The 14,773-nt window shown below is 36.1% G+C and overlaps 1 protein-coding gene across 1 annotated transcript in view; it reads left to right on the top strand.

Annotated features, from left to right (window-relative positions):
- Positions 1-14,677, top strand: part of TUBGCP5 (tubulin gamma complex component 5) — a 28,310-nt gene extending 13,633 nt beyond the window's left edge. Inside the window, exons 15-23 of the mRNA XM_060769829.2 lie at positions 1,091-1,279; positions 2,796-2,978; positions 3,948-4,032; positions 4,169-4,289; positions 5,713-5,891; positions 7,993-8,118; positions 10,235-10,323; positions 11,098-11,198; positions 11,516-14,677. Coding sequence (XP_060625812.2) covers positions 1,091-1,279; positions 2,796-2,978; positions 3,948-4,032; positions 4,169-4,289; positions 5,713-5,891; positions 7,993-8,118; positions 10,235-10,323; positions 11,098-11,198; positions 11,516-11,562 — 1,120 coding nt within the window. The 3' untranslated portion in view covers positions 11,563-14,677. The remainder of the gene's footprint in view (positions 1-1,090; positions 1,280-2,795; positions 2,979-3,947; positions 4,033-4,168; positions 4,290-5,712; positions 5,892-7,992; positions 8,119-10,234; positions 10,324-11,097; positions 11,199-11,515) is intronic.
- The last annotated feature ends 96 nt before the right edge of the window (positions 14,678-14,773 follow it).

Below are 14,773 nucleotides of genomic sequence, written 5' to 3' on the forward strand. Positions count from 1 at the left end.
TAAAATAAGGTACAGATAATTCTTGTGTGTGATTCTGTACATGATCCGTAGTAATGAAAAAGAATGTGGCAATCAAAGTATAGTGTTAGATGCATAATTTGACAGTAGATTTGCTTGCTTTAAAATTGCAATGATAAGTTTTACGGGGGGAGGGGGGGACACTGGAATTTGTTGTGGAAATTAATTGTTGTTGGGGATAGAGTGAAGTTGGAAGGACGTGCAAATTGCATATTTGCTGCAGTGCCAGAGGCACTTCGTTCACTTTTGTCATAGTCTTCATCTTTACCTCAGTGACACAATAATCTGGGAGAGCTTTAGAAACTGATGAAGAACCAAAAGTTACATAATTATTTGATTATTTTATTTTAGTATTTCTTTGAGAAGTACTGGTTACTGACTTTTTCAATTGGTGAGGATCTCTGCTTTTGGGAGGGGGGGGGGTGAGGTGGAATAGAGACAAGTTATTATATAAACTATAATCTTCTGCCAAGCACCATGAAGTCTAGCTTTAATTACAGGCTTTGCCTCATAAGGCCTTAGATTACAGCTCATCAACCACTGGGAAATAAAAAAAACTAGTTTTTCTCCTGTTATCCAAATTGTAATGTAGGTTAATTTTTTTGAACATTCTGTAAATGGGGATCAATTTTCAACATACTTAGGATTAGGAAGTGGATGGGATGGTGCTTCGAATACAATTCCCCAAGAGACTTTGGTGTCTGCAGATTTTACCTAGATGGCCATGAGATTTGTTCAAGAGGACCCAGTTAGCAAGCTAATTGTCCTCAGAACTGGGGGCTCAGCATGCCACAGATAGCTTAGCTGCAGGTATGTATTTCTATATAAACCTGCAAGTCCTATTAATGTTGCAAAAATCCTCGAAATGTATATTTCTCTCATTTTCCTTAATACTGGAGATCCAATCTAACTTTAGAGACAGAAGTTCTGTGGAAATCTAGTCCCTATGTCTTGGCAGAATTTGTCTATCCACCACCCTCCTCACATCCCTAAGCATGTAAGAGAGCTGAACATACATATTTTATGGATGAATTTATATGAAAATTCTAAATATTGTTTTTATCATTTTTAGGCTATATTTGGAACAGAATAACTTCCATGAGACACTTGCTGCTGATGATGTTTGTGTGGATAGATCATCTGAATCAGTTACATGTCAAACATTTGAACTGACATTGAGGTCTTGTCTTTATCCTCACATAGACAAACAATATCTACAGTGTTGTGGGAATTTAATGCAAACTTTGAAGAAAGATTACAGGTAAGAATTTAAATAGATGGTGTGATTTTAATAATTGATGCAATTGTTTAGATGTATTAATTCTTTGATTTTTAATGTAAATGCTTATTTAATTGTATGTTGCTTTTATGGCATTGAATTGTTGCCGATGTGTAAGGCTGCTCTGAGTCCCCCTCAGGGTTGAGAAGGGTACAAATGAGGTAAATAATAAATAAATACATTGATACCAATGGCACATAGCCAATACTTACAAGCTTCGTGGCCATTAGAGGGGACCTGGATTGAATTTCAGTATTCAGTGAAGGACATGTTCTCACTCAGAATAGAACCCAGACCTCTTTCCTGTGGTGGAAGAAACTTCCTTATAAGTTAGGGATGGATCTACACTGCTATATAATTCAGCTTGAATCTACATTATATGGTCAATGTAGACCCATATAATTCAGTTCCAAACTGTAAATCCAGCATTTGACTGTTATTGTTACAATGTTAGGAGTTAGGAGAAGGAAATCGATAACAGGCTCCAATCCTTGTCTATGATATAAAAAAATAAAGAATGTATTTTCCCAGAAATATGATGGAAGGAAATCTGCTGACAGTGAATTACTATATATATGTGCATTTGCATGGTTGATGTAACCATGCATGACTTTCATAGTTCATTTTAAAAAATAGGGGTTTCCCCCTAAATGTGTACTTATTGCAGAGAATAGCAGAAAAACCAGGCCTCCTGCGTTCAACTTCAGTGAGAACAGTTTTTTGTGTTTTAAAAAAGAAATAACTCATGTATATAATGAGTACTTTCATTTCTCCATTTGATATTTTAGTTTAGCAGAACAGTTTTAGTAATGTAAAGCCATTTCTACATCCTTATGAGAGATGCCTAACTAGAAGCCAAGTGTCTTAATGTAATTGCTTAATTTATTTTTTTTATTTACTGTGTTGAATCAGACCATACGCAATTATGTCATTTTTTAAAATTCCTGTCTCTATCTGCCTGGTTCCTATAGAAAAGTGTATTGGATCAGTGAAGGCTATTTCCGCATTCTGGTAAAAGAGTCACTCCTTCCTTTTCCTTCAGGCTTGTGCTGCCCAATAAATGTTATGCAAAGACACATTGCCTCTAGTACCTAGGCTTATATGAGTTAAATCTATTTGTTAATCACCATCAGAGTATACCAGTTGAATCAGTGGGAACTTGATAAGTCAGCTGTTTGGTAAATTCAATTGATTGGGACTAATAATTTGAATTTACCCCACACACACACATACATCATAGCTAGTAGCCACAATATCCATATCCTTCATGAATTGTCTCATCCAGCTTTTAACTTTTTCAGATTTCAGCAGAGGGTTCAGTAGTTTAACTGTAAATACTACTTTTTAAATCTCTTGAATCTCCCACTATTCATCTTCATTGGATGACCTTGTGCTCTAATCTTATGAGAAATAAAGAACAATGTACTTTTTCCACACACTGAAGTACTAAAATGTGCGGTGTAATAATATGAAGTATAAACATGTATTTCTTGCTTAGGCTGGTAGAGTACTTGCAAGCAATGAGAAACTTTTTCTTATTGGAGGCTGGAGATACTATGTATGATTTCTACACATCCATTTTTGATAAGATACGAGAGAAAGACACTTGGCAGAATGAACCGTTTCTTAATGTCCAGCTCCAAGAAGCAGTTGGACAGCGCTATCCAGAGGACAGTTTGAGGTATGCTTTCAAATTGCATTTATAAGACCAGAGGCTAAAGTGGATGGAATCGGCCTTTTTATTCTATCTCCCCAACTCTATCATGCTTCAAAGAACTGTTCATTTTTGCCAGAGCGCTGAAGAGATTGCTTACGGTGGGATTTTGAAGTTAGGTTGAAGACTGCAGATGTGTATACCCGATGTACAGTACATTATTTGCAGGAAGGCTTTATTGTTTGTTCTGGGGAGTATCCACAGGGAATTGAATTAATACAGTTCAGTAGAAAGGTACTTTGAAGAAACAATTAGGGAGCAAGCTTGCTTTCTGCTGCCCTGGAGACTAGGACATGAAACAATGGTTTCAAACTACAGGAAAGGAGATTCCACCTGCAGATTAGGAAGAACTTCCTAACTGTGAGATCTGTTCAGCAGTGGAACCCTCTGCCCCAGAGTGTGGTGGAGTTTCCTTCTTTGGAAGCTTTTAAGCAGAGGCTGGGTGATCATCTGTCGGGGGTGCTTTGAATGCAATTTTCCTGCTTCTTGGCAGGGGGTTTGGACTGGATGGTCCACGAGATCTGTTCCAACTCTGTAATTACTAATCAGTGTATTCAAATTTGACTAGGACTCCCAAATGTAGCAAATTGGAGTTGAAAAAGTGCACTAGCTCTGCATGTATTCACATAAGCATTAGGGCTATTGGTTCTAAGCAAAATGTAACAAAGATGCTCTGAAAGATAAAAGCAGTGAACATAATGATATCAATATTAAGACATTTATGACTTAATTTGTGCAAACAAGTTCAACTTTGTTTTGAAAGTAAGCAGAGATATTTTATATCTTATTGCAATGTTTCCATTAGGAGTCGCCTACGGTAAATAAATAAATAAATAAATAATGGTAGCTAGGTTGATTTTATTGGTAATATTTTAAACATGTTGATTAGCTTTTGCAAAGCACATTTTGGCCCCTAACATCTGTTTTTGTATGTAGGCTATCTATACTGTGTGAAAATATTGATATAGCAAAGAAGAAACTTCCTGTTCATACTTTGGATGGTTTAATACTGAGCTACAAGGTAAGACAAATTGAACTGAATTAAGATTGAAATAAAATAATGACTTCATGTTCAAATGTTAAGATAATATATAATCAAAATAAACACATAAATGAATAATTGCATCACTGTGTTGCCCCCCCCCCCCCACTTTTAGGTCCCTTGGCCTGTGGATATAGTTATAAGTGTGGAATGTCAGAAAATCTATAATCAAGTGTTTCTTCTATTGCTACAAATAAAGTGGGCCAAGTATAGTCTGGATGTGCTAAGATTTCATGGTAAGATAATTCATGGGCATATTTATTTCTGTACAATTAAAAACGTAGCACTAAAGACTGCTGAGCTATTAAACTCACTGTTTGCAGGTTTTGGAAAATACATTTTTCTATGTGTTAGAATTCTTCCTTGCAGGGAGGAAAGAGGAACGGTGAAAAAAATTGAATGTAAAATCTGTGAAAGCAGGGGATGTGGGGAGAAGTAAGTGTTGTGGCAAATGTGCAGAGAAAGATTGATTAGAAAGAAAGATAAAAAGATCTTGCTGCTGGTACTTCCTATTTGGGGTTCAAGACAGCAACGTCCTTTTCTAGGGTAGGCCTTTGTTTTCCTGCTTCCTCTTTCAGATTTCAGCCTTCTCCATCCAGCATTCTGGATCTACTGATTATGATCCGTCCTCACTGAGTTATGCTCTTGTCTTCTTCCTTATATGGAGATTTTGATACCTCTGCAAACCTTTGATTTTCCCTGTGTCTTCTGATAACCATGTAAATATGTGGTGCTATTTTGGTTTATAAGGAATCTATCCTTGGGAAATTAATTTGCTCTATAGGAAACTAGTGGTCCTCTTGATGTTGCTGGATTGAAACTATTCTGCAGTAACATTGCTCCTGGGTGTTTCACAGTAGAAAATGATAAAAATCCAATTTAAAAATATGCTTATGAGTTTAATAGCCTGATCAAGAGCTGTTGGACAATGGAATATGCTGACTTGCTGGCTGGTGGGGGTCTCCTTTTCTGGAGGTTTTGAAGCAGAGTGTGGATGGCCATCCTTCGGGGGTGTTTTGATTGTGTTTTCCTGCATGTCAGGGGGTTGAACTGTATGGCCTGTGTGATCTCTTCCAACTCTATGATTCTATAAGTATTGTATATACACATCTCTCAATTTTATAAATAGTATATCATCTGCTTCGTAATAAAACTGTCCAGTTTTAAATTCTTGTTTACAGTTATTTTTAGTTCTACTAAAAAACATTCAGGCCTAAATACCTTAAAGCCTGCAGATCGCTTCCGGTATTGGAAGCTAAGTAGGATCAGCTCTGGTTAGTACTTGGATATCAGAGTGCCAACAAATACAAATACTTAGCTGTAGGCTACGTTTCAGAAGAATGAATGGGAAAACCACCTCTGAGTATTCTTTGCCCAAGAAAACCATATGAAATTCATGGGGTTACTATAGATCAATAGGCAACTTTAAGGCGCATGCACACGCGTGCACACACACACTTACGTTTTTATACAGGAAGTTAGGCCTAAAGATTTTGTCTTTTTCCATCAGGACAATTCTGCCCTCTGCTGTTTAAACAGTTTCTCAAGCTCAGTACATTTAAAGGAAATTGTCAAAATAATAGTAACATTGTAAGAATTTTAGGTTATATAGTCTTGCTCTTTCTCCTAACCTTTTATTATTTCCCCCTCTTTCTTAAGAACTAGTAAAAGCAGAAGAAAAAACTCAGAATGAAGGAGGAGCTATATTTGTACAAGAAGCACTCTCTCAGTTTGGGGCACAAACTGATCCCATTAAACAACAAACTCATCGCATGTTCCTTTTGAGGATGAAGCTCATGCACTTTGTTAACAGCCTGCATAACTACATCATGACTAGGGTAAGTGATGTACAGTCATTTGCAATCCATGTGATTTTCATCACTTTTAGTAATTCTGTAAGCTACAATAGGATGTGCGTGCACTATTTTCAGTAAGATTTACAAGTGGTTTACTTTTTCCAACAATACAGAATGGCATCTGACATTGTGCAGATGTTTTTAATGTTCATTTCATGATAAATCTGATATTTCACTGGTAGGACTTTTGGAACTTACTGTCCTTCACTTACATTATGCATCCCTGCCAATTATTCTATAAACAACCTTGGAGGATTTCCCAGCTTCCCTTAGCCAATTTTGAAACCTATTGGGGACTCTTAGAATCTTGGAGAAACATTTGACTGGAATTCTCTGTTCTGACAGCAGATGTCAATGATTTACTATTACCCTTTGTTGGGCAAAAAAGGGCTTCACTTATTGCTTAACTTAACAGTCGGATTTGCTGCTAATGTTCACTTTCAGTTATTTAGGTTTTACTTTCAGCTATTTAGGTTTTAAATTAAACAATTCTGCTAAATTAAAATGCTTTGGGAGCATACAATTTATTTGTTATTGTTGCTAGAAATACAGTTTCCATATATTGTCATACAAGAAACCCTGTGCACAACATAATATATTTAGTATATGGATCAGCTGGCTTTACTCTATATTTTGAACTGATCAACATGCCCCAGTTCCACATTTTGAGCTGTTTTAGATGCATCTTGGCAAATGAGACAAGGAAGTGAGAAATTTCTAATGCTTATTTTGCATATGTTAGCACTAAAATATTGTGATTTTGTAATTTAGTAAGGTTTGGAGGCTTACCAAAGGTGGTGATTGCCACCATGATATTTCCAGTCTCCAATGATATTTCAGAGGTTTACTCTTACATATGGGCAATGTGGTATTATATTATCATGAGGGGGAAAAAACATTGAGTTCTAAAAATGATTTAATCTGTAGAGTGTATTGATTTCCTTGGATGTGGATTGTGGTCATTTACAAAACATATTTATCTGGTGTCTTCAGACGGGTAGTATTTTTTCCAATTAATTGATTTATTGTTTCTTGAATATGTTTATATAGATATAGATACATAGATAGAGATAGATGTATATGAAAATAGTCAATGTAATAATAAGTTTAAATGAGACCAATAATCAGTTTTACGCTCACATGCATATAGTTATATAAGACAGATGCTGGAAAAAATACATAAAATAAAGTACAGAAATTGGGTTCAGGCTGTTGAGCTCCATTTAAGAAAGGAAAATATTTATATAGACAGGCAGATAGATAATAAATATATATGAAAATAGTCGATATAACCATAATTTGATTGATCCCAATGATCAGTTTTATGTTCACATGCATATAGTTATGTAAGGCAGATGCTGAAAAATAATAATATGAAAGTACTGAAATGGGGTTGAGGCTGTTGAGTTCCATGTAAGAAAGGAAAATGGAGTATAAATAATATATGTATATATTTATTGTACACACACACCTACATATTGTTGTTGATGTTATTAATGTGTTCAACAGCTATTTGGGGCAAAACAGGTCAGTTACTAAGTCAGCTCCCCAATCCTTGTAATTTGGCAACTTTTCTGAATTGAAAGTTGCTGTTGTTGTTTTTGTTGTCCTCCTCCTCCTCCTCCTTCGGTTTCAAAGAGTTTTATTTCATTTTCACACTTTTATACCATTAGAGTAGGGAGAAAGGACAAGGAAATATAATAAATTGATTATGGAGTTTTGTTAGTAAGTTGGGTCTCTCCATTAGTCTACTGTACATACAAGAATGAGAAAGGGGAGGGTATTGTTATACATCTTCTATTTTTTATAGCAGGTCAATTCAAAATGTCTTTTGCCTAAGAAAAACAAAAATAATTGGTTTTTTTCTTTAGTATTTTTAAGTCCATTTGACTTTCAGACTGGTAGTATTATTGACCTGTTATATCAAAAAAATTAAAATGAAAATAAATGCAAAATCCATGTTTTCTGGTACCTTAAGGTGCCAAAAATGGAAAAGCACTATAGGTTTGTGTAGAAAATGAGATATCACTGAATGCAAAGTTTTTTTTTAATTATTATTGTTCATGTTGTCTCGTTTTTAAAGATTCTTCACAGCACGGGTTTGGAATTTCAACATCAGGTAGAAGAAGCAAAAGATTTGGATCAACTAATAAAAATTCATTACAGATACCTTTCTACAATCCACGATCGCTGCCTATTGAGGGAAAAGGTGGGTCAGTGATCATATGTATTGTATATTTAGTTCATAAAGCAAATATCTGCATTACTTTAAATGTCTCTAGGATTTTTGATTGAGTGTGTTTGCATATGAGTAGATACAGATATATGAAAGAATCAGCATGATGTCGTGGCTGGGTGTTGGACATAGACACTAAGAGTCTGGGGTTCAAATTCTCAGTCAGTTGTAGAAACTCACTGGGTGATTTTAAGCTGTTCACACTCAGTAGCTTTCATCTGAATAAATGTTGCCAAGAAAACCTTAAAATATGATCACTATAAGTCAGAGTCATCTTGAAGGCACATAAGCAAATACAAATGTACTTATTACATGACAGATGGTCTACCATTTTGATTAAGCTTTATGAATAAAATGCCTAACCGTTGTGACTCAGGTCCCAAAGATTGCCCAACACAGCAGATTAAGGGTTAACAAAAGTCTTTAATGAGTCTTTAACAAGCTAGCAGCACTTAAACAGCAATGCTACTTAGCAAAACAAAAGGACCTTCGTGCAGGTAAACAATAACAGAGATAAACCGGATTATCCCAGGACTCAGTTTCAGGAAAAAGGAAAGCTGGAGCAAAAACAAACAGTGGCAAAAGCGGAGTCAAACAGTCCTTGGTCGATAACGGAGACAGGCAACAAACAAAGTCTGGCAGGCAGATGACGTGGTCCAGAGACGTTCCAAAAACGGGCAAGACGAAGTCACTCACGTAGTTCCAATCCGAAGTCAAGGTACACGAAGACAAGATAGCTGGATTCCCAGGACCTAAATGGAGATTAGGCAGAACAAGACACCCGATACAACGCTTTGTCCTCTGCAAAGCTACACATCCCAGAACCCCCATTTTATTAGCAATCGCTATCGCTAGATTGATCCTCATCACTAGCATCTGGGTCATTTCCTTCAGCTGCTGGCTCGTTACTCCGCCATCTCTGCCAGCGTTGATCCAAACCAGGATCCTGCCAAGATGTACCTGCCTGCCATGTATCTTGGAATCCCTCAAACTCGTCACTAGACGTGGGCTGTGTACATATGTCCTGAATTTCCCTAACCCGAGTCCAGTCCAATTCCTCCTCCATTTCCCCATTACTGGCTTCCAGTTCATCTGAACTGGAATTGTCAGCTGTATCTTTAAGCTGTTTACTCATAGTTTCTTCACCACTATCAGACTCACTGGCAACCTGCTTTACTCCCCGATAATCTAATTCCTCCAAATCCTCGGGTCCAAACCCTGCAAAATCTTCCATGTCGCTAGGTGCCAAAATGATATCCCGAATACGCTTCAGCTGACGCTGATCCAGCTCTGACTCAGCATCACTCCTCCTTCTCCTACAACCGGTAGTAGTTTCACTGCCAAGACGCTGAGCCTCAACACTAACTTTTCCTAAACCATATATGAACATTGGTTTCAGATTGCATGTTCTCACAAAAATCACGGTTCATATATGGCTTTGGAACTGCAGTAGCACAACTAATATTTTTGCTTTGTTTGTAAAATGTATATCCCTGAAGGGAAGAATGCTTTTGTAGTAATCTTCAAACAACCCCAGAAAATCAATTTCAAAAAAGTTATACGATTTGATTGTCCCAATTTAATAGGGATAGCTGTGAGTCCTGGCACCCATATTTTTCAAGTTTGCTACAATACCATGCAAATTGAATACAAAAAGAAGTGGTAAATTGGCCTAATTTTCCTGTGAAAGATGTTGTCTCCCAAGTCTGAAGAGGTGTTTTTGGCTAGAGTCCATTTTATGGCATATGAGATGCATACTAAAGGCCACAAGGGGCTTTTAAATGGCTTCATAATATCTGGATCCTTGCATTTGAATAGTGGTTTTGGATTAATCTTTTTATATGAAATGTGGAATGGGAATTAAAGGCCACATGGGAACTTTTAAAGGGCTGGATAATACCCTTGAGCCTTGTATTTGATATGCCTGATTTAGCAACATTGAAATGAATGTCCAGGAGCAGCAATTTTTTAGATAAAGCCATACAACCAATTAGTATGAGTAGGAAATTGGTGTGCACCTGGGAAAATATACATTTGAATCTCAAAATCAAAATGATCACAGCTGTTACTTTTGACATGTCATTTTCAGGTTAGTTTTGTGAAAGAAGCTATAATGAAAGTGCTGAACCTAGTACTGATGTTTGCAGAGCGTTGGCAAGCCGGATTGGGAGCTTGGAAGTAAGCACATGCAAATTCATTGTGCATTTTGGATGAATGTATCCAGATACCTGGGGCCCCACAGACTCATTTTTGTGTGCCTCCCAAAAATAGATGGATGCCCAAATTGGCATTTTTTTTGTCCACAGACGGAAAATGCTGCTAGTTCCAGCCCTTTGGTGGCAATGCCCCCCCCCCCTCTCCCGGGCTCCCTTTCCTGTCATTTTTATGGCTATCGGGATGAAAATGGCCACACTTGGAGGATGCATCTGCCACTGCTGGCCCACCAAGTTTCATAATGCTTGGACCATCCCCTGATTTTAAGGAATTTATTTTCTTTCTAGAAATAAAATCTTTTAAAAATGCCTATTAAATTTTGGAATATGTGTTTTTAAATATTCTGAATTAATGTTTTAAGTGGATAGTGATTTAATATTTAAATTTTCTGGTATAACAGATTGGTTTAGCTATTTTATTAAAAGTACTGTATAGGTAATATATGGATCTCATGTCAAAAGCAAGATATTGGTCAAATAAAATTATGTGATGTTGGGAAAACATCTGGCTAGGTGGATGTGGCTGAATTGATGCCCCCGTTATTTGCCTACACTATTCCTCATTTGTTTTAAAAGCATAAATATATTCCAGATTTGTGTAGGAAAGCTACAGTTAAGTTGCTAAGTGATTCTGCCCTTCAAAATTAAACAGCATGCAATATTGGAAAGGTATAGTTTTACTTTGTGAAATTTATTTTTGTGAGTATTGTCTGCTTAAATTATCTTCTACTATTCATAGGATGGAGTCTATAACTAAGATGGAATCCGATTTTAAAAACTGCCATATGTTCCTTGTGACGGTATTGAACAAAGCAGTGTGTCGAGGCTCCTTCCCACATTGTGAGTTGTCAGAATGGATATTTTAAAAATTAAATAATGAGATTTTAAACTTACAAATATGTTGTAATTTCTTAATGCCTTCAAACTAAGTTATTTTTTAAACATAATTACCAGTATTATATCATGTGCAGTGAGAAGTATTTGGGTGTTTTAATAGGCAATTGTTAGAACGATGTGTAACTTCAGAAGATTATTGAAGAAATGGTATGAACTATTTGTGACATGTTTAGTTCACTAGCATTTTTTTTGTCTTTAGTTAATAAACACTTGACTTGTTTTCTTCTATAAATATTAACACCTTGTGTTTTGATTCACAGTGGAGTCCTTAGCCTTGTCGCTCATGGCTGGAATGGAACAAACTTAGCAAAACAGAGATTTGTGTGAAACTACTGAAACTCCAGCAATATATTCTTTCCAGCATTGTGACAGTTCAGTACTTGAAGTATCTACTGAGATTTGCTTGCAGGATTTACTGAGGTTTTTCACATGGTTGCACATAATCGTACAGATATCTGTGCTCAAAGTCCTCTTGTAAATGAAATACTTAAAATCATGTATGTGTTCTGTATGTTAAATGTTAATTTGCCCTAAACAGGTCTATATTTTCCTCTGTGAGGAACATGTGAAGAACAACCCATAAAATGAATGCTTAATACAAATTTTCATGTGCAGTGTCAGTCATTTATTGTTTTGATGAGGTGGACTAAGTTCACTTTTCCATTGTCCAAGACTATTGATAATTTATCTTCTATTCCCATTGCTATATTGTAGTTATAATAAATTGGACTATTTTACTGGATTACATTTTTCATGGAGTGTGTTGCTATTTATTTACTTAGTAGCACAGGAAGCCTTTTATGCCACAAACAGTGCATTTGCTCAATATAAAATGAAACGTGTGTTTGGTCATTCTAATGGCATCAGAGTGTTATTTTACAGTTTTATGATTTTAAATGCTATCATAATGACCACTTCAGTAGGATATTCTGTTAATATAATATACAAGATTGCTTCCTTCTCCATTCTCTCCTGATATTACCTATTGTGAAATGTGGTGAAAGTTGATTGTGAGGAGGAACTGGGAGACATGTAAGGATAGTGGGTGTCTTGAAGTATACACGACTATATTGTCTACAAAATGTTTCCTTTTTTATTGGATACTTGGCTATCAAGAGCAGAGTAGAAAGTATCAAGAGTAGAGACAGTGCATTGATGTATAGAGGTGCTTGTTAATTCCATAGCGAGGTGGTAACTCTTTGTGTTGCAAAACCTTCCTGCCATAATAAGCAGCAATGCTTTTATGGCGTGTGTGTGTTTGTATAGCATTTTATTTAGTTGAAAAGCTTGATACTGATTCTCTGCAATTTAAAAAAATAATCACTGCTAATAATAACTGTAATAGAACCAAGACAAAAGTCAATTAGATATGTCTGTAAGTGACGCAATCAGTAGAGGAGTGGTTCTCAACCTGTGGGTCCCCAGATGTTTTGGCCTTCTACTCCCAGAAATCCTAACAGCTGGTAAACTGGCCACGATTTCTGGGAGTTGTAGGCCAAAAACCTGGGGACTCACAGGTTGAGAATAGGCTTGGGCGGTTTCGTTCATTAATTTCGTAATTCTTTATTAATTCGTATTTAAATTAGCTTACGATCCAATATTGAGCCATGCAGGACTACTGTGAGGAATAATTAAAAATCGAAACAATTTCTCCAATTTATTTCGTATTGTTTCGTAGTTGGTTCGAAATTGTTTCGAAATTGTTTTGTAATTATTTCCCTATGTCTGGTGCAAGTTTTATAGTTGTTGTTTGTTTTATCAATGATAAAAAATAAATTATCACACCAACAGTAAACAACAGAGGGAGAGGGAAGCTTCAGAAGTTCCCCCTGTCCCATTTGGAGGGATTTTTAGCATATTGCGCAATCGCGTCCGCCATTAACGAATCGATTCGTAATTTTACGAAATTTCGTTTATTTCGAACTTTTTTAAAGGAAAATTTCGGAATTCTTTAAAAAAACGAAATGCAAGGGCCCCCCTAAAAACGAAACGAGTTTAGAACCAAATTTTTCCGTTGTTACCCAAGCCTAGTTGAGAACCACTGCAGTAGAATAAACAGGCACATAATGGACAATGTCAGAGAGCAGGTTTGCTAAAGAGAACTGTTGTCTGTTTTTTGGAAGAATAATAGTGTTTCATAAATAACCACAGAGATGATCATAGCTACTTGTAAGTAACTGTCATGGGTTCCTAAAGCTACAGGGTTTTAGTTTGCTAAAAACCCTGTATAGAGGCCAATCTAGCACCCACCTATCTTACTGCTGTTTTACATGAGGAGACATCCACTAAAACAATTGGGACCTTCAGGGCTAAAATCCTTTGCATTGGATCTGGAGATAAATGGGCAAGCTGTATTTTGTGTGCTCCAGAATAGAAAAAAATACGAGTACTGAGGGAACAAAATTTTATTATTGTGTTGCACCTGCCTAAACAAGAATATTATTTGTGTTCTATGCTAGCTGACACTCCTGAATTGTTCTCAAAGGCAGCCCAGTATGAATAATAATGATCAGTATAATGGCAGAGGTATCTGAGTTTGCTTATAGATTCGTGCTTTTTCAAAAACAGCATTCTTTCAAACAGTGTTTAAAATTATCCCCTTTAAGAAAAAAATGACTGGATAGGTCTTGAATTTTACGTTGATATTATAAAGTCTGAGTTTTACATTTTAAAATGTTTCCTCTAAAAGAAAGCACACAGTGGATTCAAATATGTCATTTGACATTCTTATGCAATCATTTCTTCATTGCGGTCTTTAAAAAAACAGTTTCTATCCCAGCTGTACAAGAGATTTGATATGAAAGAATATATTCTGTGACTTGCATGGGGCACAGTGTGCAATAAGGAAAAAAATCAATGGTGGGTCTATACAGAGATGACTGAAAGAAATTTTCTTTTGCTTCAATGTGTCTAGCCCAGGCATGGGCAGACTTCAGCCCTCCAGGTGTTTTGGACTTCAACTGCCACAATTCTGGCTGTTAGGAATTGTGGGAGTTGAAGTCTAAAACACCTTGGAGGACTGAAGTTTGCTCATGTCCAATCTAGACTCTGGATCTGTGCACCTAATGGAAAAAAATGACAATGTATGGTTATTTGTGGTCTTTTTCATTTGACTTTATTTGGAAAGAAAAAAAAGATGGAGAACCAGTGGGAAATTAAAAAAAAAATACAAATATGTCAGATGCTTAGAACATTATCCCATTCTGGCAGTGAATGAAACGGGAAGCTTCTATGATAATAAGCTCATCTGGGACCACCTTCTCAGATGTTCTTGATTACGATGGGGAATAAACTTAAATGTATTAGGTTTTGAAATATGTGACTGTTTTGGAATTATATATTGACGAGTATGGTGCTGTAAGTTGCCTTCTAATCATTACTGTAAAAGATGAGTTGTAAATAAATTACTTTTTTAAAAAGTATATTAGTTTAAAGTAGATTTTTTTAACAACATGCCTTATTTATCTTCATTGATCCCAGTCTATTATTTAGTATTTGGCTGAAAGTTTAGTAAATTT

This window comes from Anolis sagrei, chromosome 3, assembly GCF_037176765.1.
Source record: "Anolis sagrei isolate rAnoSag1 chromosome 3, rAnoSag1.mat, whole genome shotgun sequence".
NCBI classification, from domain to species: domain Eukaryota; kingdom Metazoa; phylum Chordata; class Lepidosauria; order Squamata; family Dactyloidae; genus Anolis; species Anolis sagrei.